Below are 24791 nucleotides of genomic sequence, written 5' to 3'. Positions count from 1 at the left end.
AGGCTTGGAGAGTGAGGAGCTGCTGAAAAAGGGTGGTTTTCTTCTCTTCTTCCAGGGCTCAGTCTTCCTTGTACCAGTTTCTTTCTCTGTTCTCTCCTTGACTCAGGAATCCAGTTTGCGCAGCACTTACGTGGTAGGCAAACTCGAGTTTATACCTGGAGCTACAGGGCAGAGCTGCTGTCAGCTGGGAGCTGTTTTTGAGAACCAGCTGTGGTGGGGGGGATAAGAAGAAGACCTGACCCCACCTGCAGGGGCAAGAAGCCTGCATCGCACAGCTCAAGAGCCATGTGGGACAACGGCTGAGCAGTGACAGTACAGCCCAGTGTCCCATGCAAAGTGCTCAAGAAGTGGACGGATGGATCGCTGCTGAGTGGCTCTTGAGGAGCTAAATGTGTCTTGGGGCCGATGTTGCCTGTTGGGACTTTCCCCAGCGCAGACAGCATACGGGATTTCAGATGCTCTCCTCCTTGCCTTCAGAAGCCCAGAAAGTGCTGGCAGCTTATTTGCACCTGATTAGATAAAAGAGGTCCTGATCTCTGTGAAGGTGCTTTTCGGGGAAGGGGTCACTGGCCTTGCCAAATGTGGGAAGCGAGGCCTCTTCCCAGTTCTGCCTGTGACTCAATGGCTGTGGCTCAGGGCAAGTCATTGGATTTGTTTGTTTTTTTTTTTCCAGAATAACGTCAGCATGTGCTGAGCGTCTGACTCACAGGGTGAGGCAGTGAATGAAGGACTTCATCTCCGTGCAGTGCTTGACGTCATGGAATGAAAACCCTTGCGTTCCCAGCCTTGGCTGTCAGATTCTCATTTTAAGGAAAGCCGTTTTTGATGTGTGTTTCCTTTCAGTTCGAGGCTGGCTTCAGTTAGGACAGGGGGTTTCTACCCACTTAGCTGTGTCTCTGGTAATCTGAGATTCTTGGAAATGGGCCACAGTGATTCCTCTGGCCACACTCAGGGTCAGGTTTTCAGTTCAGCTTGATGGCGTTTCCATGCCTCATTCTAGGCGGAGGTTTAGTCGTTCCTTTCTCTGCCGTCACCCGGTGGCTTCTGGCCATTCCTTGTGAAGGAATCTTCCCAGGTGAATCTTCCCTGGTGAAGACTGAGCCCTGGAAGAAGAGAACAAATCTCACCCTTTGTCATTTGGGAATTTCACAGGTGGAATTCAGTGAGGCATTTGAGGTTCATAAATGGGCACATGTTTCCCACACGATTACGTCTGTATGTTGAAAGGATATTTCAAGTTGCAGTGAGGTAGGAGGGATTCGCAGCGAGAGGAGGGGCCTGGGCTGAACCTGGCGCTGCCATGACATTAACAGGGGAAACAGCGTTGGCGGTGGAGCAGATGGACATTCCCTTGATCTCATAAGTCCTGGATGCCACCCGGAGAACTGGCCTGAGGGCTGGAAATGATGCAGCTGACCCAGGAAATGCACTCAGCTCACCTTTCAGTCTGGTCCAGAATGCTGAATCAAGCTTTTGGATCTTGGTACTAAATACGTGCTGTGGCATTAATGGCAGTAAAGATGGATGGTTATGTACTATGCAGAACGTGCAAATCTATTTTCAATAGGCTTTATTTTTTAGAGCAGTTTTGGGTTCAGAGCAAAATTGAGCAGAAGGTACAGAGAATGCCTGTATACCCCCTACCCTAACATCTAGCTTCCCCTATTAGTTTCCCGCCACCACAGTTACAGTCCACAAACCTACACTGACACATCCTTAAGTCTCCCAAGTCCACAGCTTACATTGGGGTTCACTCTTTTTTTTGTTTTTTTTTTTAAAGATGGAGTCTCACTCTGTCACCCAGCTGGAGTGCAGTGGCATGATCTCGGCTCACTGCAGCCTCTGCCGTCCGGGTTCAAGCGATTCTCCTGCCTCAGCCTCCTGAGTAGCTGGGATTACAGGCGCGTGCCACCGCACCCAGCTAATTTTTGTATTTTTAGTAGAGATGGGGTTTCACCATCTTGGCCATGCTGATCTTGAACTGCTGACCTTGTGATCCACCCGCCTCAGCCTCCCAAAGTGCTGTGATTACAGAGAGTTCACTCTTGCTTTTGTACATTCTATGGGTTTGGACAAATGTACAGATGCACCTCAGATACTTGTGGGTTTGATTTCAGGCCATCACATTCAAGCAAATACAGCAGTAAAGCAAGTCACACACAGTTTTTGGTTTCCTAGTACATACAGAGTTATGTTTACACTGTATTGCCATCTGTGAATAGGGCAATAGCCTTATGCCTAAACAATGTACGGATCTTAACTTAAAAATATTTCATTACTGAAAAATGCTAAGGATCATCTGAGTTTTTAGCAAGTCGAGTCATAGTCTTTTTGCCCGGATGTTAATGGCTGCTGACTGATCAGGGTGGTGGTGGTTGAAGGTTGAGGTGGTGGCTATGACAGTTTCTTAAAATAAGATAACAATGAAATTTGCCACATTGATGGACTCTTCCTTTCACAAAAGATTTCTCTGTAGCATGCGATGCTGTTTAGCATTTTTGCCCACAGTAGAACTTCTTTCAGAATAGGAGTCAGTTCCCTCAAACCCTGCCACGTCTTTGTCAACCAAGTTTATTCTAAATCCTTTATTGTAATTTTGACATGCTTACAGCATCTTCTTTAGAAATAGATTCCGTCTCAGGAAACCACTTTCTTGGCTCTTCCATGTATTTATCCAGGTTCCATCATGAGTTTGCAGCAATTCAGTCACATCTGTCATCTCCACTTCTAGTTCTCTTGTTGTTTCCACCACATCTGCAGTTCTTTCCTCTACTCTAGTCTTGAACCCCTTAAAGTCATCCATGAAGGTTGGAATCACCGTCTTCCACACTCTGGTTAGTGTTGATATTTTGATCTTTTCCGTGAATCAGGAATGTTCTTAATGGCAACTGGAAGGGTGAATTCTTTCCAAAAGGATTTCACTTGACTTTGCCCAGATCTGTAAGAGGAGTCACTATCTGTGGCAGCTATAGTTTTATAAAACATATTTCTTTTTCTTTCTTTTTTTCTTTTTCTTTTCTTTTTTGAGACAGAGTTTTGCTATGTCACCAGGCTGGAGTGCAGTGGCGCGATCTCGGCTCACTGCAACCTCCGCCTCCTGGGTTCAAGCAATTCTCCCGCCTCAGCCTCCCGAGTAACTGGGATTACAGGCACACACCACCATGCCCAGCTAATTTTTGTATTTTTAGTAGAGACGGGGTTTCACCGTATTGGGCAAGATGGTCTCGGTCTCCTGACCTCGTGATCCACCCACCTCAGCCTCCCAAAGTGCTGGGATTACAGGCGTGAGCCACTGCGCCTGGCCACAAAATATATTTTTTAAATAAGACTTAAAGGTTGAAATTACTTCTTGATCCATGGGCTGCAGAATGGCTGTTGTGTTACCAGGCATGGAAACAGTGTTCACCTCCTTGTGCATCTCCATCAGAGCTCTTGGGTGACCAGGTGTGTTGTCAGTGATCAGTAGTCTTTTGACAGGAATATCTATTTTTTTCTGAGCAGTCTCAACACGGACTTAAAATCTTCAGTAAACCGTGCTGTAAACAGATGTGCTGTCATCCATGTTCTGTTATTCCATTTGTAGAGCACAGGCAGAGTAGATTTCACATCATTCTTAAGGGTGCTAGGATTTTCGGAATGGTAAATGAGCATTGGCATCAACTTAAAGTCACCAGCTATATTAGCCTCTAGCAGGAGAATCCGACTGTCCTTTGAGGCTTCGAAGCCAAGCATTGGCAAATCCTCCCTAGCAATGATGGTCCTAGGTGGCATCTTCTTCCAATAGAAGGCTGCTGTAGGGCAGCCCCCTTCATCAGGGATCTTAGTTAGATCTTCTGGGTAACTCACTGCAGCTTCTCCATCAGCACTTACTGCTTCACCTTGCACGTTTATGATGTGGAGGTGGCTTCTTCCCTTAAACCTCATGAACCAACCTCTCCTGGCTTTCAGCCTCTCTTCTGTGGCTTCCTCGCACACGATTAGCTTTCATAGAATTGAGAAGAGTAAGGGCCTTGCTCTGGATTAGGCTTCGGCTTAAGGGAATGATGCAGCTGGTTTAATCTTCTATCCAGACTGCTCACACTTTCTCTGTATCAGCAATAAGCCTGTTTGACTTTCTTATCGTTCATGTGCTCACTGGAGTAGCACTTTTAATTTCCTTCAAGAACTTTTCCTTTGCATTCACACTTAGCTAACTGGCCTTCCTCACTAAACTTAATCATTTCCAGCTTTTGATTTAAGGTGAGAGATGAGCCGCTCCTCCTTTCACTTGAACACTGAGAGGCCATTGTAGGGTTGGTAATTGGCCTAATTTCAGTATTGTGGTATCGCAGGGAATAGGGAGGCTTGAGGAGAGGGAGGGCGATGGGGAAGTCAGAACACACACAATGTTTATCCGTTAAGTTTGCCATTTTATATGGTTCCTGGTGCTCCAAAATGATTAGTATCATCGAAGACCGCTGATCACACATCACCATAAGACATAATAGTGACAAAGTTTGAAATATTGTGAGAATGGCCAAAATGTGACATACAGACATGAAGTGAGCATGCGCTATTAGAAAAAATGACAGTGATAGACTTGCTCGATGTAGGGTTGCCACAGACCTTCAGTTTGTAAAAAACACAGTATCTGTGAAGCATATCAGTGTGAAGTGCAGTAAAGCAAGATATATGTGTCTGATGAAAGCATTCACCTCACTGTGTTCTGGGCAGTGTTGTATGGAATAGCTTTGCTGCCCTTGGAATTGTCTGTGCGCTCCCTGTTCACCCTTCCCTCCCAGCCCCTGATAACCACTGATCTTACTGTCTCCCATCACTTTGCCTCTCCCGGAATGTTGGAGTCATTCAGTGTGTGGCCTTTTCAAATTGGCTTCTTTCACTTAGTCATATGTGTTTAAGGTTCTTCCATGTCTTTTCGTGACTTGATAGTTCATTTCTTTTTAGCATTGAATGCTATTCCATTGTCAGGCTATACCACAGTGAATCCGTTTGCCTTGGATGTGTCCATCATGACAAAGAACATCTTGGTTGTTTCACATTGCAGCAATTATGAATAAAGCTGTTATGAACATTTGTGTGCAGGTTTTTGTGTGGATATAAGTTTTCAACTCCTTTGGATAAATTCCAAGGAGTGCATTTGCTGGACTGTATAGAAAATGTATGTTTAGTTTTGTAAGATCCTGCCAAACTGTCTTCCAAAGTGTGCAAGCCTATTTTTTGACCAGGGTGGTTAGTCACACATAGCAGCCACATCTGTTGTGGTGCCTTCCTGGGAGGCCCCTCTCTGTTATGGTCCCATGAGTGCCACCATCTGCAGGGTCACCAGAGTCCCTGCAGGGCCAGAAGCACAAGTATGGCTGGGCTCCTTGTCTCCCTGGAGCCCTGGCTTCTTCCCACCTCTCTCCAGCCTCAACTATTTTTTGCCTTTGTCCTACAGGGGACTGGCTGGTGGTTCACTCCCCGCATGGGTCCTCGCCGCGCTATCTCGGTGAGAGCACCATCCGGCCTTCATACCCTGTAAGATGCAGTTCACATGGAACCTCCTCTGCGACACCTTCCTCTCACCCTAGCCCAATTAAAAAAAATTACTACAGTAAAGTTCAAATATATGTAAATAGACTCAATAGTATAATGAACTCTGCCTGCCCCTCACCCTGCCTTTATCCGATCAGCCTATGGTCACCCCTGTCCTGTCCATGACCGCCCCCGAAATGGGCCCCAGAAATCATCTTATTTTACCTATAAATATTTTAATATGAGTCTCTAAAAGATAGTTTGAACTCACAGTACCATAAATCTTACTTAAAAACAATTAACAAGTTCCTTAAGAGCATCCATATTTAATTATCACTCAAATCTCCATCTGGTTCATATATGTTATACCTGTATTTATAGTTTTTCTGAATTCAGGATTTATATATTAAGTTACCCACTGTGGTTGATTCATACAACCACTGAATCTTGAAAATCAGAGTTTTCTTTTTTCCCTCTGCTTTTGGTCATTTTGTTGGCTTGTGCGTGCAGGTTTTTGTGAAGGGAGCTGGGAATTGCCTTACTGTTTTCCAGCCTGGATTTTGTGGCTTGCCTCTCCGTGGGGTAGTTTTCCGTGTTCCTCTGTGCTCTGTGTTTCCTGCAAATGGGAAGTTGGGTGTAGAACCTTGGTGAGATTCTGATTTGATTTGTTTCTTCCTTTCTGAGGGACGGGCAAGGCTGCTTGCCACGTGGGGTCTGTGCTACACTCTTTGACCTGGAGGCACACAGCACTGGGTTTCTGTGGTGGAGGCAACCATTGATACTCAGTGTCTGTATCTCCCAGTTCTTTAGGCTTTCAGCATTGTAATATTTTAATTACATCTGTGTTTGTAATTTCTTTGCTAGACTGTATAATGAGAACTCCTCCCTGTCCATTATTTGTTTACCTAGTGGTACTGTCCGTGGGGGAAGATAACACCCATGTCAGTTTCTTCCTTTTATTTATCAGTTTCCAGTTAGTGGTAACTAGATAGGGCTTTCTGTTTATTTGGTTTTGTGGCATTATGTGGACTTACACATTTGCATTTCAGCTTATTCCAGTTATTATTATTAGGGTTTACATTTTCCCAGCTTTGGTCAGTGAAAGCTGCTTGAGGTGGGCCCTACATCCCATTGGCGTGATTCTCATGGCCTTTGAGGACTGTGTTACTGTATGGTGTGATAAGATTCCCAGGGTCACATTGTCTGTTCCTGCCCCAGACCTGGAGTCAGCCTTTCCCAGAGAGCCCTGGTTCTCTGTGCTGGGAAGTGTTTGCAGTTCGCTGTTGGGCTCGGGGAAGCCTGCTTTCCTGTTCCTCCCCTGTGCCTCGGCATCTCTGAGTGTCTGCCACCATACACTGCAGTCCTCACTAGCCTCTTGCGTCTCGGGGACGGGGAGGCGGGGTGGGGCAGTGTGGGGCGGTGTTGAAGGCTACACCTGGGTTTCTCCAGGCCTCAGCAGCTGGTGTTGTAGGGTTACATAGTTTAACAGTGTTAACCAGCTTGCCGTGTCTCTTCTCAGAGTTCCACCCATTCAGTTCCAGGGGTCTAGGAGGTGCCCATCAGGAACAGCCCTTGGATACCCTTGGGTCCTGGCCTGCCTCATGGATGTCATCTGCTCCCATGTCAGCCACCTCCAGGGCTCTTCCCGAGAAGAGGGCAGTCCCCGCCAAGGGTGTTACCTCCCAAACCTGCCAAATTACACACCCTCCTGGTACCTCGGTCCTGTCCACGCATCCCCGGAGTCGGCTTCAGGGAACACTGTGTTCCATGTCTAAGTGGAGTCATGTGCCGCTCCCCTCCAGTGTCGCCCATGCCAGCTGGACACCAAGCAGCAGATCAATCATGAAAACGGCTGCTCAGCTCCGATCTGCCCTTCCCTCCGCAGAACTCAGGGGCACACAGCTCCCCGGGGCTGGTCACCCAAACAACAGCATTCCTTTCTCCTCAACCTCTCCCCAGGCTGCTTGAGAGAGAAAACTTCCCTCATCCTCCTTCGCACACACTAAATGCCCTGCAGGCATCTTCTTTCCAGTGACTGTGGCCCCAGGTCGTCGCACATGGCCAGACACAGCTGAATCTCAGGCTAGATCGTGTTAGCACTGCTTCCACCCCTTGGATAAAATAAAATTCCCAGTGACTTCCTTAATATTTTCATAGGCTGAGTGGCTTATAAGCAAACTTTGATATAAACACTAGGCCAGAAATTGGTTAACTGTGGTTTAGGACTCCTAATCTTCCTCCAGATTTATGAAAATATGTCTTAGAATGGTACGCACCAAGCGGTTCTCCCTGGCACTGCATCCTGCTGGCCACGTACGCTTTCCTGATGCTCCTCTGAAGGGAGGCTGTTTAAAGCAATGAGCTCCAGCCAGCGTCCAAATGGCATCGAGCCACTTCCCTGTTGACACTCCCTGGGATCTGGAGGTCCACTTCCAGCTCTTTCCTCTTTTCTGCAAGAGCCATGGTGCTGCACATCCCCGCTGTGTGCCGCACATCCCCGCTGTGTGCCGCACATCCCCGCTGTGTGTTGGCACATCCCCGCTGTGTGCTGGCACATCCCTGCTGTGTGCTGGCACATGCCTGTGGGGATGTGAAGGCTTTGCATGGGTCCCTGGACCACACCTGAGGAGGTGCTGTCTTAGCACCATGGCGGGCGGTGGGGCAGGCTCCCTGCACTGGAGGAAGCACCAGCAGGCTTTTGTGCATGAACAGACAACTCTGTTTGCTTTCCTGCCCTCCCCGTTTGCCTTCTTGATTTTTCCCTTCTCTTTTTGCTTCTGTCTCCATCCTGCTTGCATTCCCTCACTCCCTTCTTTTTTTTTGCCTGCCAGGTTTCTGATCGGTTACCTCTTTGAGGAAGAGAACCCTACCACCGTTCCAGAATACTCAAAGCAAGGTTTGAGGAGAGGATTAGGCAGGTGTGCATTTCACAAGGCTTTGTTTTTGTCGAGGAGGAGAACAGTGTCTGCCTTTAGTTCTGAGCAGCTCTTCTACTCCAGGCACCCGAGGATGGGTAGCTGTCACTGGTGTGTGCCTGTCCCTCCCTTCACCGCATCAGGGAGATAGGTTGCCATCATCATAAGCAATAATAGCTGACTGTAACTCAGGCACTGTGCTGGGAACTTTCCATGCCCACAGAATTAGTCCCTTCAGCAGCCCCGGGAGGGTGAGTGCTATTGCAAACCCCACTTTGCATAGATCTCAAAAAGGGGACATTGGGACATTGGAAGCATCAGTAACTTGCTTGAGGTCACACAGCTTAGAAGAGGGGAGGAGGAATTTAGAATTTATTTGTTTATCTTATAACATTTATTTTTTGATATATAAATTTATATTTCCCTTTGTAGTTTATGTAAATGCTATTATGCTTTTTTTTTTTTTTTGCTTTAATTAGCATAATTTTATTAAAGAATTAGACTGTGTTGTCAATACTGACATTTTTGGGAATATATAGTATAGTTCATAAGTCAGGCTTCTGAACCAAAAATTTTACTTTGAGTCTTATTCCCACCTTACTAGCTAGGTGACCTTGGGCAAGCCAACTTGGGTCCATGTCCATACAGTGAAGACATCATAACCTGTCCTACCTACTTCACAAGCTTCCTGTACAGATCAGCTAGGTCAACATAAGATTTTTCTTTTGACAACTGTAAAGTACTATAAAATGACAATTACAGATAAGTCAATGAAGTTAACCATCAAAATAATATTCATGCCTATAACCAAAAGCTTTTAAACAAAATAGCTTAATAAAAAGTGGTCAGATAAGCAAATAAAGATTATATTATACACACTATGTTCCTCACCTACTCTACTGAGTCTAATCTTTGGAAAGATAATTCATTTTAAGGGGAAAAAAAATCTGTTAAGATATTTTTTAGTATTTATACAAACAAGCTGCAACTACTATTCAAAAATAGGTTTTTTCATCCAATAGGAGTACATTCTTTAATAGAACTGTATTTGAATAAGAATTCCATACAAATAGAATATATACCTTAACACAAGAAAGCAAGAAAAGAATATTTTACATTACATAGAACATTCAGGTGATTCGATCGAATTATCCCTCCAACCAAATATTTCTTTTCCCTATTTACCACAAACATTGCAGTCAGTCAGTATATGCCAACGATCATATAGTTTTAACATCTAGTAGTGTGAAGTACACTTGACTGTTTCCAAAGGGAGAGAGGTGATGTAGTCTTCGTTTCAGGGGAGAAGAATGGACTGAATTACTGTCTGCTTTTTAATGTTTCAACTAACCATTCCATTGCCTCATCAAGGCCAGTGCCTTTGGTTGCTGATGTTTTGAATATTTGCCATTTTCGGTCCTTCAAGGCAGGTAACCCAAGTGAATTTGCCATCTCTGAGGAAGACATGGCCTGTTCCATGTCCTGTTTATTTGCAAACACCACTAAAATGGCTTTTCTCAGCTCTTCTTCCTCCAACATAGCAACTAACTCCGATTTGGAAATGCCAATTCGGTCTCGGTCACAACTGTCTACTACATAAATGACTGCATCTGTGTTTGAATAGTAACATCTCCAGTATGGCCTGATACTTGTCTGTCCTCCTAAATCCCAGACTTGGAATTTAAGGTTTTTGTATGTCACCGTCTCTACATTAAATCCAATGGTAGGTATAGTAGTAACAACTTCTCCAACTTGTAATCTGTACAAAATTGTGGTTTTTCCTGCTCCATCTAATCCCAAAATTAAAATCCTCATTTCCCGAGTTCCAAACAGACTGGAAAATATACTTGAGAAAAAGCCACCCATGATGAACCGCCTGTCCTCCCTCGCCGATCTTCAGTGATTCCTTGGCCTTCGGCGGCAGCTCCGAGGCGGTTTCCTCGCAAGCCCAGTCAGCCAGCAACTTCCACGTCGGACTCCCTTTTTTTTTTTTTTTTTAAGAGACAGGGTCTTAACTGTGTTGCCCAGGTTGGCCTTGAACTCTTGGGCTCAACCATTCAAGCCTCAGCCTCCCGAGTAGCTGGGACTGTGTGGGTTTAGAATTTGAATCCAGTGTTCACCCTTCCTCCTGAGCGGTGCTGTACCTTATGAACAGGCTGTTTGCCTGGAATTGAGAGGATGCCATTTTCCTCATAAACCTTTGCCCCACAAGCATGGGTGGACAGACAGCTGGGTGCTTTCCTTGGGTATATTTGGCAAACTGTAGGGGCTAGTGGACCAATTCTTTCATAGTTGGTTACAAAAGAGAAGATATAGCTTTCCCTCAGAAGAATTCATTCTCCATGAGATTGAGGTTCAGAAAATCTGTTACATAAATCCCAAGCCCTGAGACCTCCAAATCAGTGGCTACTCTGTTGCTCCTCTCTCTCCCCCGACCTGGTCTCTCAGTGACCCCCACCATCTTTTCAAATCATAGCATGTTGGGACAAGTGTCCCAGGGAAGGCCTCTGTCAGTGTTTAGCTTACATTTCTTGGGTGTACCTTTTGGACACAATTTTCCCCCCAGGGATAAGGAAACCGGAAAACCATAGTGGATCAGCGCGCAGGAATGCGTAAGGGTGGCTCTGTGTGTGCGTGCGTGTGTGTGCGTGCATGTGCGTGTGTGTGTTTGCATCTGTGTGTGTGCGCATGTGCATGTGTCTGCATCCATGTGTGTGCGCGCATGTGCATGTATGTGTGAATGTGCGTGTCTGCATCCGTGTGTGCGCATGTGCGTGGCGCTGCATCCGTGTGTGCGCATGTGCATGTGTTTACATCCGTGTGTGTGTGCATGCGTGTGTCTGCATCCGTGTGTGCGCATGTGCGTGTGTGCATCCGTGTGTGTGCGCATGTGTGTGTCTGCATCCGTGTGTGTGCACATGTGCATATGTGTGTGAATGTGCGTGTCTGCATCCGTGTGTGCATGTGCGTGTGTGTGCGCATGTCCATGTGTGTGTCTGCATCCGTGTGTGGGCGCGCATGTGCATGTCTGCATCCGTGTGTGTGCGCGTGTGTGTGTGTGTCTGCATCCGTGTGTGTGCGCATGTGCGTGTGTGCACATGTGCGTGTGTGTCTGCATCCATATGTGTGCGCATGTGCGTGTGTGTGCATATGTGCGTGTCTGCATCCGTGTGTGTGCGTGTGTGTCTGCATCCGTGTGTGTGCGCATGTGTGTGTGTCTGCATCTGTGTGTGTGCCCATGTGCATGTGTGTGCCTGCATCTGTGTGTGTGTGCACATGTGCGTGTGTGTGCGCGTGTGCGCGCATGTGTGTGTGTGTGTCTGCATCCATGTGTGTGTTTTCCTTCAGAGCATTTTAAAGACCTCAGCTATTATTAACATTGAATTGATTATCTATATTTAGGAAAAGCCCACTAAGGATGATTTGGGATGAGCTGTGAATCTGTGGTGTATATATAGATAGCTGCACACGCGTATAGTGCATATTTATGTCTGCACATACTCCTGGGCGTTGACATCTGCATGTAGAATGCAGACATCTCTGTGCAGGGTTGTGGCCTATCGTCTCTTGATTGGCAATTGAAGTGTCCCATGTCCCCTTGTTAATAATAACTTATTTGAGGCTACATTGAGTTGGGGATGTGCAGTAGTGATTTATCTAAATATCGTTATAAAGACACAAGGCTGGTTGTAATAGGCTAATCAGAACAAGTGTATTCAAAGTGGCGAGTTTCAAACATGCTGTTTAGGAGGCTTCACACTTAGTTTCAGTGTTCAGAACATTGTTGAACCTCTGCTTTTGGCATTGTGGTCACAGCTAGTCCGTGAGCCTTATGAGAAAATTATGCTTGCCATTTGGTGCCTACTGTGAGTTTCTAACCAAGAACAAAATTTCCAAGCTCAATCACCTGCCTTATTCGTGACTCTTGGCTCCAAGTGGTTGTTAGCTGTTTCCAAAAAACAAATGTGCTTGTTGGCTCTGGGGGCCAACCCATTAGGGGAGTTCCAGAAATATTTTGATGACAGCATCATGGGAATACCAAGGGTCTCCCCAGGGGACTGCTTTGAAGAGGGGCACGTGCAGGTTGGTGATGTCTTTGTGTGAGTTCTGGGGTTCGAAAATAACTGACATATACCGGTTGTGTGTGTGTTGCCCGCACAGCTAACTTTAGACACCGGGCTTTGCAGACCTCTGAGAGACTACTTTTGCTTTTCAGTTGTCTTTCATTTTGTACTCATTTGGTATGGTCTTGCTTGAGTCCTTGTGGAAATAGACCTTGAGTTCATTTCTTAAGTCTTTTTTACTTTCTACTGTTATGGAAAGGAAAAATACATATTTTATTTAGAAGGCAACAGGTGTACTTAGGTTCTTCTCCTATGTGATGGGTAGTGGAAATGTTTTAATTGCCTTCTTTTGTCTACTTTGACCTCGGTTGTTTGCTAGTCTCTCAGCATGCGTGGTTTTGAATATGACCTGCACACACAGCAGATGTGATACAGAAACCAAACCCCCAAACCACACTGTCAGGGGACTCTAAAAATGTGAAAACACCTGGTTTTGGTTTCTTAGTCATTCAGTTTATCTGGTGAACTCTGTAGCTCCAAAAGTACGGCTTTGACCACTTAATGAAAGCATGTGGATAGTGACGTGAGGATGACCTGAAGATATGACTCCCTGTCCTTTGGACTAAGTGGCCCTTAAACCGGTCACATGCCTGGCTCAACTTTAAAAAGAAGTAAAGACATTGTTATCAGATCTATACAATGTCAAGAATATTACCTGGCCTGAATTTAGATGGAAATGAATTAAGTGTAAGTACTGATAGGTACTTTCTGGGGGTTAATTTTATTATTTTCTTCTCTTTAATTTTGATGGAGACATGGAGACAGCAGAGGGAGAGACACCAATTCTTAAGCATGTTGTGTGCTGGTGTGTTGCGAAACATTGCTGCAAGAGCTGTCTATCACTTGCAAGAGCCCTTTTGACCTGATCTGTGGTCCTACTGGACTTGTGACAAACTGGCATGTCCCCTTGTCACCAGTGGCATGTTAATATTACTTAAAGCAAGGAAAATATAATTGAGTTCTCCCTAAATCTACCTGTGGCATGAAAAAATCTCTCAGGTTGCATCATGTCCAGAAATAACTATGGTGGGGCCTAATGGGAGTAATTCCCTGGCTCCAGGTATTTGGAGGAGGTGGGCAGCACTTCTCATTGGAGTGATTTGGAACCACGGCAGCACATCTTCCTGCTGTTCCTGAACACTCTGAAGTTTTGCAGATCCTTGGAGGAATAAAAGCCACAGTCTTGGAACCTCCCACTTTGTTTTGGCCTAAGTCCTTCTTATGAATTCAGCAACCAAAATGGAGTCATGGGGACAGGTGGGACCTGCCGTAAAGGTCCCACCTGCATTACCCCCATGGCGGACTAGGGTTCGGTCTGTCTGGGAATGTGGTCTTTCTCTCTGAGAACCCAGTGGTGTGGTTAGTAACTCAGGGTTGTGGCCCTGTGGTTACTGTGCACTAATCAGCCCTCTGAACACTGGAAGAGCACACCATGGTGTCCGCACCACTGGCTGTTTTCAAGAGTGTTGTTTTTGTCCACCAAACAGACCACAGCTCTGCACTCAGATTTTGCTTTATTTGTTGATGAAGTTGGAAAGACTCCATGTGACCTGTAACCTGGTCTGCACTAAGCAGTTGTCCTCTATTGTCAAACGTGAAGGCTACCCAAGCCTGGTTATGCATTGTTGGCTACCAAAGAGGGCCAAGTGTTTGAAAGTGAATACCAGATTGGAGAATTCATAAATGAAGATGCAGTAACCCATCACACAGTTAGAGTGCAGGATTCCTTTCCCAGAATCCAAGTAACAGAGATGGGACTAAGGAAGTTGTACAGGCCAGAGAAGGGAGGGGACTGTGGGGAGAAAGAAGGAATAGCTGGTTAGAATCTCTCTGTGTTTCTCAAGTTTGGCAGTTTCCTAGCGACCCCTCCCTAAGGAGTGTAGCAAGGCCTGGCTGGTGTTTGACAGCATCACATATTTTAAATTAAAGGCAGAGTGAATAAGGAGAGATGAAAGGTTTACTGCGTTTGGATCGTGAGTCTTTCAGCCAAGATCGTGTCTTAAATTTTGTGTCTCGTAATATCGCATCTGTGGGATTTTGTCAATAATGCTGACAAAATCTGAAGTTGTACAAAGGGATAGTGGGAGTTTGTCATCAGAGGTCGTAGATTTTGGTGGGTAAGGGTGCTGCTTGCTTAGAGGGGTTTTAGTAGCTGCCTTCAGGCAGCGAGAAACTATGTTAAGGTAGGAAGGAGAACAGGCAACTTCAGCTTAGATGAAAAATTGTGAGCACTTTCCGATAGTGACATCCAGTATTCTGTTTAAGTGAAAAACTGAACTCTTTTAAAACTCTTGCCATGCCTCATGTCATCATTTCTTCAGAATTGGAACCTGTGCCACTCCTAGAAAGGATTATTGGCAGAGTTTTAATGTCTCTCTCCTGTCTTTCTTCTCCTCTCTTCATTCCATGTGAATATACAAAGGAAGGTGGCTCCCCGCCCAGTGCTCAGAGATTGGGTGGAGGCAGCACACAGACAGGTAGTGACCCTTCAAGCACGGAGAGGCCGCTGTGCAGAGGACGGGTGTGGGGGCTACAGCCAAAGAGGAGCGAGGAGCAGGGAGGCCTTTCAGGACAGAGACCCTGAGCCACGCTTAAAGAATGATGAGGTTCCCTAGATGAGTGTATGGGGGCAGCCCCAGCAGAGCTGTGGAGATGGCAATGGGAACTTCGCAGAGCAGGAATGTGGGGGTGCTGTGCTAGGAGAGGGCTGTAGGAACATGCAGAGGGGAGACACAGGCGGGGCCAGATCATGGGGGGCAGGCACCCCTCTGCAGAATGTGGGAAGGGTCTGGTGATGAGTATAGTTGAGGAGAGAGGGCAGCCATGCACTTTTTGGGGCCTGCTGGGGTGCTCCGAGAGGGAGGAATGGAAGGTTGCGAGTCTGGATTCTTGAGACCTGGAGACCAGGGAACAGAGTGACCTTTGTTTTATAAGGGGGTTGCAGTTGAGGACTAATGGGTGCTGATGCCTCAAGAGGGCTTGGGGTGTGGGAAGAGAGGCCCCCGCCTCCATCCTACCTTACAGGTAGAAAGATGAGAGGGAATGAGAGTGGTTCAGAAGGCCATCCTCCTGCAGGCAGCCTCACTCACGTGCCTCAGTCTCTCCTCAGGAAAGTGTGCATGGGATTGTAATACCACATCTATGGGAAATGTCAATGTTGACAAAAGTCTGAAGTTGTACAAAGGGATAGTGGGAGTTTCTCATCGGAGGTCGTAGATTTTGGTGGGTAAGAGTGTTCCAGCCCGTATAACCCCACGTGCACACTTTCTTGAGGAGAGACTGAGGCACGTCAAGGAGTGACTGCACCCAGTGCAGGTTCAGCAGTGGCCAGGACGATCGTCCCCTTCAGGATTTGGAGTGAGGAGAAAAGGATTTATGGGACTGATGCCTGTTTTCAGACCTAAACCATTCCTGTAAAATTGCGACCTAATTGCTCAGTCTGGCGCTTTCCTCTTCCTGGTAGAGGGTGAATGGAGGTGGGGGGAACGCCCCCCCTTTTTTTAGATAGATGTTATTATTTTGTACTGCTTTTAGCACCTGGGAAAAACCCATTAAACAAATGTCCTGCCTCCCATTGCTGCCTGAGGCAGGGGCGTGTGACCGACACACCCCTGCTTTATTCCGAAACAGGGACTTTGTAGCGACCCTAAATCTGTGAGCCCTGCCTGAGCTGGTGCTACGTGATAAACTGATAGCTCCTCCTTCATCTCTGCGGAAGACTCTCTTAATAGTATAGTTTGATTTAAACTTCATTTTGAAGAGGTTTTTTTTTTTTTTTTTTTTGAGATGGAGTCTCACACTCTAGCCAGGCAGGAGTGCAGTGGTGTAATCTTGCCTCACTGCAACCTCCGCCAACCGGGTTCAAGTGATTCTCCTGCCTCAGTCTCCTGAGCAGCTGGGACTACAGGCGTGCGGCACCATGCCCAACTAATTTTTGTATTTTTAGTAGAGACGAGGTTTCAGCATGTTAGCCAGGATGGTTTCGATCTCTTGACCTCATGATCCACCCGCCTTGGCCTCCCAAAGTGCTGGGATTACAGGCGTGAGCCACTGTGCCCGGCCGAGGGATTTGTATTTAATTTTAAAGAACTGGATCTATGTGAGCCCCTTGCAGTGGTGCTTGCTGTAATCCTCCTCAGTGGTCGGCTCCCATGGTCAGTTCATCAGACACTTCTGGGTGTGTGAACTCTTCTGAGGTGTGAATTGTTGCGCTGTAATTCATTCCTCATCACCACGGTATTGCTGACGTGGCATGTAAGATGGGATGTCTTACAGGCCAAGACAGAGCCTCCCCTCGGTCCTTGCTGTAAAGCCAGCCGCCGTGGCCCTTGGCGCCCTCTGAGGAGCCATCTATCCCGGTGGCCCCGGGCTGTGTGGGGGATGCAGGCACAGACTGACAGGGATGATTCGTCCCAGATGCAGCTTTGCTTTCCTTCTCTGGAGTTTCTCATCACCAGCTGGGTGGCTGTAGGAAGGGTGTCGGAATCCTTGCCAGTGCCCATGAGGGATGATCAGGCCCCAGAAGGCCTCTTAGGACCCTTCTGGCCATCTGGGGCCATCTGTCCTGTAGCATAGCCTCCCTGTCACACCCCACTCACCATGTGCAGGTACTTCTAGAGGCAAGTGCGCTGGAGAACGTGTGTGTGGGGTTATGGAGGAAAACAGGACCTTCGTTTGTCATGGTGTTTACAAGGGTAGGTGTGTGTTCTCTAATGTTATATGGATTTTTTGTCACTGAAGCCGTCAGCCACTTGGAGTTTTTGGGGGGCTCTGCCTCTTCCCTGAAGCTCTGTTCTGTGGAGGCCACAGAGCCCAGCGTCTTCATGGCTGCTTATTAAATACAGTGGGCCACTTGGGTCTTGTGCACCAGGAACGGAGCCACTGGCTTCTGGGTTGCCTCTGGAGTTGCTGGGTTTTGGATAGGGAGGTAAGGGAGAAAGTGAAGCAGGAATGATCTTAGAGAAGGGACTTTCATAAGGGTGTGTGTGGGTGGCGGGGTTGAGGGGAGGTGGGCTTTCCTTTTTTCCCCCAGGCTAGTCTCTCCTGAGTGTCACAGGGGCCTGAGTGTTGGCTGGGAGGTATCTGTCTTCAGGTCCTTCCTTGCTCCAGTCTCTTCTCCTCTTGGAAGTTCCTCTTTCTGCCAGAGCATCAGCTCAGGACAGGCTTCCTGAGCCCCCATCTTCCTATAAGTGAGGTACCCCAAGCCCCATCCAGGGCACCTGCACTTCCTGGTTCAGGAACATCTCTTGCCTCAGCACTGTTGAGAGCAGCTCAGCCTGGCACTTTCTGGATGTTTGAGTCAGTGGAGAGGGTTTTCTGGATTATCAGCAATACTTCCGCCAGCTCCTTCTTCCTGAAGCCCCCGCGACACTTGTGAAGCACACACCCTGCTTTTACTCAGTGGCCAAATGCTGCTGCTAGCGATGCATCAGTCATTCGGTGTATTTTGGGCTCTCTCATAATTTTATGATGAGTTTGCTGTTCGTTTGTAGTCTGTTTCTAATCTGGCTCATTAGGAATTAGCAAAACTTGTCTCTTGCTCAAAATAGATTGTGTTGCCAGGATTCAAAGCCAAATTCTGACTGCAGATATGCTGTGAATTTTTCTGTTTCTTAAGACTTTTTTCTTTCCTGTCCCATAACCTGTTAGTTACTGGTGTAGAAAATCCACAAGTTTAACTCTTTGTTATTTTATTTTTTAGAGATGAGATCTTGCTCTGTCACCCAGGCTAGAGTGCAGAGGCGTGATCGTGGCTCCCTGAGGCTTCAAACTCCTGGGCTCAAGCGATCCTCCTTCCTCAGTCTCCTACATAGCTGGGACTAAAGGTGTGTGCCACCATGCCTGGCTAACTTTTTAATTTTTTGTAGAGATGGGGTCTTGCTGTATTACCCAGGCTGGTCTCGAGCTTCTGACCTCAAGTGATCTTCCCCCCTTGGCCTACCAAAGTCCTGGAATTATAGAAGTGAGCCACTGCACCTGGCCCACAAATTTAAGTCTTTCAAGAGGAAACAGTACACCTGAGAGTCCTTACTTTTTTTTTCCCCAGAATTCTGTCATTAAAAAAAATAAGTTCAGCGTTCATTTTCGACTCAGGGTGCACGTGCAGGTTTGTTCATGCGTGTTTTGCATGCTGCTGGGGGTTGGCCGAGTGTCCTTCTGCTGTGACTGGTTGCCCTGACACTGAAGAGGCTGCTGAGTTCTGTTTGTCACTCAGCATCAGTGCACTGGATCTGAAAGGACCACAGGTTGTCCCCAAGCCAAGCTCCCAGCTCCACAGAGCAGGCATTGCTTCTGCAGCTTCCTATGGACAGGCATCACCCATCTGCTGAAGTACACTGAATGGGCACAATGGCAGAATTACTGCCTTGAGATCTGCATGACCTCCATGTTCTTCCTTGTTGAATGTGGAGTCCAGATCAACCATCCCTGCTGCTCTGAAGCTTTGAGTGAGCCGATGCCCATCACTGTGAAACTTTCTAGTCCTGATACCTCTTGCACATGAAAATCTCTCTGCTATTTGAAGACCTTTCTCATGCTGCCCTCTACTACCATCCATATCTTTCTTCTGTAAGCTAAACCTCTCTGATTGCTTCACGTGATAAGGTTTTGAGGGATTTCTTCACCTACCCCACTCCACTGCCTCAGCCATCATAGCCTGGCTCATAATAGCCACCCAGTGGCTTAGGAGAAGCACTTAGCATGGGGTCTGGCACTTAGAAACCACTCATTAGATGCTCATTTCTGGATGCTGCTGGGCACTGGCAGATGTTAAGGACTCCCTGTGCTCGGCAGACTGTGAAGGGTTTGGGAGCCTGGTGTTTACCCCCACTGTTGGGTGAGGTACTTCAAGGAACACCAGTTTGACACAGAGGCAGTTTGGGGTTTACTAGGGAGTCAGCCAGCGTGAGTCACATGGTATCAGGAACACCGGGGGTCGGGGGCTGACCCCTGTCCTGTGTCTCCCCTGAGTAGGGCGCTCCCATGCAGGAGCAGAAGGACAAGCAGCCTGGAGCTGCTGCCTGGCTGTGCCCGCAGTGGGATTTCTGCTGATCAAGAGTCTGGAATTTACACTCCAGCAGGTTTGGAAGTCTCAGCAACAGCTCCTGTGTGTTCAGTCAAGCTTGGCTGACCGTGGCTAAACCACTTTAATGAGTTTGTGGGACACCAGCGAAGCTGCAAACTGGGTCGGGATGGAAGCTGAGTGGGGTAGGCAGGGGCTCAAATGGGAAAGCAGTGGGAGGGCTGGCCCACACCCGCGGCTGCCCTGCGTCTCATGGGAGCAGAAAGGTGGAGGCTGAGCCTGAGACAGGGTAGGAACCCTTCTTAGGAGCCTGCCAGGCACCCTCTAATATAAAAATTTAAAAATTTTAGGTATTAAAAAAATTCTAGGCATTTAGCTAGGCTTGAGAAAGAAATCAACAACCTAATAAACAAGATAGTTTAAAATAGTATCTAAAAAGGTAGTCACAAAATGTTTTGTTTTTTATAAAAATTAAATAACATATGTCCCTGAGTCGTTTTTTAGAAACCTGGACTCCCACCAAATAATAAATGCTGTCTATGGCACATAGACCTCAGGTAACGGAAAACTGAGGACAAAACTTTGACCGCCAGTTTTTTTTTTTTTTTTTTAAATTTCTTTGAGAGGCCTGGAGTAAGACACTTCCACAGGCCAGATGCTAACATTAATTTCTGCTGATCCCAAATTTCTAGACAAAGCTTTGCCTCCTTAACCAATAGCAAATCAAAAAACCTTTGAATCCACCTTTGACCTGTGGGCCCTGCTTTGAGACATTCCACCTTTCTAGGTCAATCCCACGCAGAGCTTTCATGTACTGACTTAGGACTTTGCCTGTAGCCTCTGTCTCTCTGCCTTTAAGAACCCTTACCTGTAAGCCATCTGGGAGTTAGGTCTTAAACACTAGCCGCCCAGTTCTCCTTGCTTGGCACCCTGCAATTAAAACCTCACCTGGGCGACAGAGCGAGACTCCATCAAAACAAACAAACAAACAAACAAACAACCCCCAAAAAGACTTCACACTGTCTCGCTGCTATCCTGATGTCAGCGTTTAGCTCCACTGCACCAGGCAAGTAGACCGAAGTTCGGTTTGGTAACAAGCCTTGGAGAGATAAGGCAGGGGCTTGGCTGGTCCAGGTGTGGGGTCCTGTTGGAGGCCGCAAGAGTGAGGCTGGTGATCAACTCAGTATACCACTGGAGGCTATATAAGTAAGCAGCAAACTGTTTCTCGTAAATGCAGAACGTAGGCAAACTGACAAACTGCGTCTGCCACGCAGAAGGGATGCTGAGGGCAGTTACGACCCAGGCGCAGGTGTTTCTTATGATTAGGCATAATTGAAGCCTGCTAGTAACAATATGAACCTGTGGTCAATTAAGCAGCTGACCAATGGTTACCTCCTTCCTGCTCTTGTTACCCAATAAATACAAAGCGCTGTAGAAGCTCAGGGGGCTGCGTTTGCTGACTAGAAGCAGGTAGTCTTTTTCCTCTTCTTCTCTCTTCTTCCCCATGCTAGACTTTCCTTGAAATAGTTACTTTTGTTTTTTGTTATTTCTGCATTCGTCCCTTCATTCAGTCTCGTAATGACGGTCTCAAGTAGCAGTAACAGTAGTAACTGCTGTAATGACGGTCTCAAGCAGTAACTGTGGCAGTCAGCAAGAGGGTCCTGGGGGTAACTCTCTTCTGATCTGGTTTTCACTGCCCCAAATTAGATAGGGGTAGGGGAGACTAGGACGTCCAGCCTGAGAACTGATAAATCACCCGGATTTCCTAGGGGAAGAATACACCAGACTCCTTTCCTGTCCAGGGGCTTGGTGGCCATCTCTCCAGCTAATACTGGGAACCTCACAGCGGGATGAGGCTGCCTTCCATCACAGCTCCTTGAACCCTGGGAAAGCCCACAGAGGCTGAGTCCTGCACCCCCCTCCGGTTGGCTCTGTCTCTTCCTCTGGTTTTCCTGCAGGGCTGGGTCTTGCTGAGAATGTAAGATTGGGAGCCATGAGGAAGGGACTGTACTAGAGCAGTGACATGTAGACTGCCTTGGAGCTTGCTTGGAAAGAGGTGGAAGATAGGGATACATAAACAGAAAAGGCAGTCTATGCATTTCTTGAAGCAGGTACAAACCAGTGGTTGAAAGAATTAAACCAGCCATTTTAAAAAATGCGACCATTTTGTTGCAAAATAAAGGACTGCTAAATTGGTTGTTTCTCTTCTTTCTAAATTCCTCTAAGAATATCCAAGTGTCTATTGTGCTGTCTTTCTTTTGCCCTGGAATTGTGTTTCTTGAGCGTGGGATGAGAGGGTAAGATTCTTCCTCTGTCATCCTCCACCCTGTTATAGAACTGATGCATATTAATTATAAAAATACAGCCGAACATAAGGAAGCAGGAAGAAGGAACACAATTCATGCCACGTAAGCATCCCCACCACGGTGCCTTCTAGGCTTTATTCTGTTTGATTGTTTAGTATACTCACGGTAACAATATGTTGCAGTTTGGTTTTTTTCTCTGCCTTGAAAATTTTAACACTATATTGTATTTTTACATGATCTAAAAATCTTTTATTAACATTGTATGGGTATGTTCAATCTACCTAGCTAATTTGGTCTTTTAACTTATGATGAACCTTTTTGTGTAAACCTTTGCAATACATTCTTCACTATTTCCTTAGAATAGATTTCTAAAAGTGGAATTACAGGGTCAGAGAGTTTGAACACTTTTAAGGCTTTTGATAGATGTTCTCAATTCCTTTCCAGAAAGGTTGTACCGGTTTACACTTAGACCAGAAGACTCTTTTGTACCTTTGCCACATTGTTAACATTTGCAAATAAAATCTTTGTTTATTGCCTAGGTGGTAGTTGATATTTCTATTTTGAGTTCTTCTTCTTTTTTTTTTTTTTTTTGAGACAGAGTCTCACTCTGTCGCCCAGGCTGGAAGTTGGAGTGCAGTGGCACGATCTCAGCTCACTGCAACCTCCACCTCCCTGGTTCAAGCGATTCTCCTGCCTCAGCCTCCCGATTAGCTGCAATTACAGGCATGCGCCACTACGCCCGGCTAATTTTTTTGTGTTTTTGGTAGAGGCAGGGTTTCTCCATGTTGATCAGGACGGTCTCAAACTTCTGACCTCAGGTGATCCGCCTGCCTTGGCCTCCCAAAGTGCTGGGATTACAGGCATGAGCCACCATGCCCGGCCTCAATTTTGATTTCTTTAGTTCTCCTGAATTGAAAAGTGTCTCATGTGTGTTATCTGATCCCATAGTCTGCTTTTCGCATACTTTGTATTAGCTATTTAATAAATATTACAAATCGCAACCCTTTCTCTAATTTTAGGTGATATTTTCCCCACACTTTTCCTTTTGTTTTTTAAAATAGAGAGGAGACTTAACTTTATGTAGTTAAATTCTCATTCTTTTGCTTTCTGGTTTCCTCCATTTCTTTTAAGCTTAGAAATGCTTGTCTCATCCAGAAATCAGATAAGTAATACTTAATTACATATTACTCTGATACTTGGTTGGTTTGCTTGATTTGATATTTAACTCTTCATCTACCTGAATCTTTTTTTTTTGGTGGAGTCTTGCTCTGTTGCCAGGCTGGAATGCAGTGGCGCCATCTCGGCTCACTGCAAGCTCCGCCTCCCGAGTTCACTCCATTCTCCTGCCTCAGCCTCCTGAGTAGCTGGGATTACAAGTGCCCGCCACCATGCCCAGCTAATTTTTGTATTTTTAGTAGAGACGGGGTTTCACCATGTTAGCCAGGATGGTCTCAATCTCCTGACCTCATGATCCGCCTGCCTGGGCCTCCCAAAGTGCTGGGATTACAGGCGTGAGCCACCGTGCCTGGCCTATTTGGTATTTTTGAGAAGTGCACCTCTAAGTTGGTTTTATCCCCTTTTCCCGGTTTCTAACCACTTGTTCAGGTGAGACAGCCATTTGTTATTTCTTTATTTTCAGAGAAACTGTATCTATCTACCTGTTGTCTGTCCCTCTCAGTCCTCCCTTCATTCTGGGCTGGGCCCAGGAAGAGGGCATCCAACCCAGACCTGGTGGAGAGGAGCAGCTTTTTTTAAGGCCAGTAGTATTCGGTATTTATAAACTCCTTCTGTATCAGCTCACAAGACATCTCACAGTTGTACTCTTCGCCTGCCTGGCTGTGTGACTGAGAGGAGCTGGGCGTGGGGTGGGATGGGAGCGAGCAGGCGAGGTGTCAGGGCAAGCCCACCAGCATCGCTCCCATGTCATCTGCACTTCAGTATTGGATTCCTCCCCGTGGACCTGGTGCCCAGAAAATCCAAGGCCAGTCTTGGTGCTACCACTTGCTTAGACAAATCACTGAGTCGTCTGTGTCAGCCAGTTTCACCGCTGTATTTGAGTATGATCAGTGTGAACTAAAAACCTGTTTGGCCTGCCTGTTGTGACGCTTAAATGAGACAAAGTATCTGAGAGTGTTTCAAATCATCTAAAGCATTGCGCTCATATAATTTCAAGGCAATATTAATGTATTAATTTGAGCCTTTAGGTGCTAAGGATTGTAAGATGCACCATCATTTTATCAATTTTAAGATGCATTCCCCATTTCGGAGACGCCAGAACAGGAAAGGCCGTGCATCCTGGAATTGGTGTTTGGTCCTGACTCTCATGGGGGGTGAGAAATGGTAGAGGCAGTGTCCTAGACTCAGGGGTGGGGTTGCAAGGGGTGTAGAGGAAGATAGTCATGGATACCCATATTTTATTCTCTGATGATACAGAATCTTCATTTTGGACTGATTCCTACAGCTCTATTTTCTCTTTGTAATTCCACTTTGTGATGCAGGTTTTAGAAGAGAAACCATTTCTTCATCTCATTTCCATTGTGCTAACAGAGAAACTCTGCATTCAGTTGAGGTGCTTTTTACTTTTCTTTCAGTGGATTGTCAGGCATGAGCCATGGAAGCCGTCAGAATCAGGTTTCTGTGTGGAAATCACACGGCGGGGAGTTGGAGGCACAAAATGATCTTAATGATGTACACATCTTCCTGCTCCCTTGTGGAGCTGAGAGTAGGGGCCCTTTGCAGTCTGGCAGGCTTGGCTCTGCATATGAATTCAGTCTCTGCCGTTTCTCACTTGAGGGGTCTCAGATGAACGCTTTCTCCCCTTCCCCTTTCCCTTTCCCTTTCCTTGAGACATAGTCTCCCTGTGTCACCCAGGCTGGAGTGCAGTGGTGTGGCAGCCTCGACCTCCTGGGTT

General features: G+C 46.6%; 1 protein-coding gene across 1 annotated transcript; it reads right to left on the bottom strand.

The window, feature by feature from the left end:
* Positions 1-9443: 9443 nt before the first annotated feature.
* On the bottom strand, positions 9444-10405 carry LOC105505484 (ADP-ribosylation factor-like protein 1). Its single transcript, XM_011933325.1, has one exon. The coding sequence runs from the start codon at positions 10293-10295 to the stop codon at positions 9750-9752; it is 546 nt and encodes a 181-aa protein (XP_011788715.1). The 5' UTR covers positions 10296-10405; the 3' UTR covers positions 9444-9749.
* Between the last annotated feature and the right edge of the window lie 14386 nt (positions 10406-24791).

Source organism: Colobus angolensis, unplaced genomic scaffold (assembly GCF_000951035.1).
Source record: "Colobus angolensis palliatus isolate OR3802 unplaced genomic scaffold, Cang.pa_1.0 Scaffold126, whole genome shotgun sequence".
NCBI lineage: Eukaryota > Metazoa > Chordata > Mammalia > Primates > Cercopithecidae > Colobus > Colobus angolensis.
Note: the sequence above shows the minus strand (reverse complement) of the source record. Positions and strands in the feature narration are given on the sequence as shown.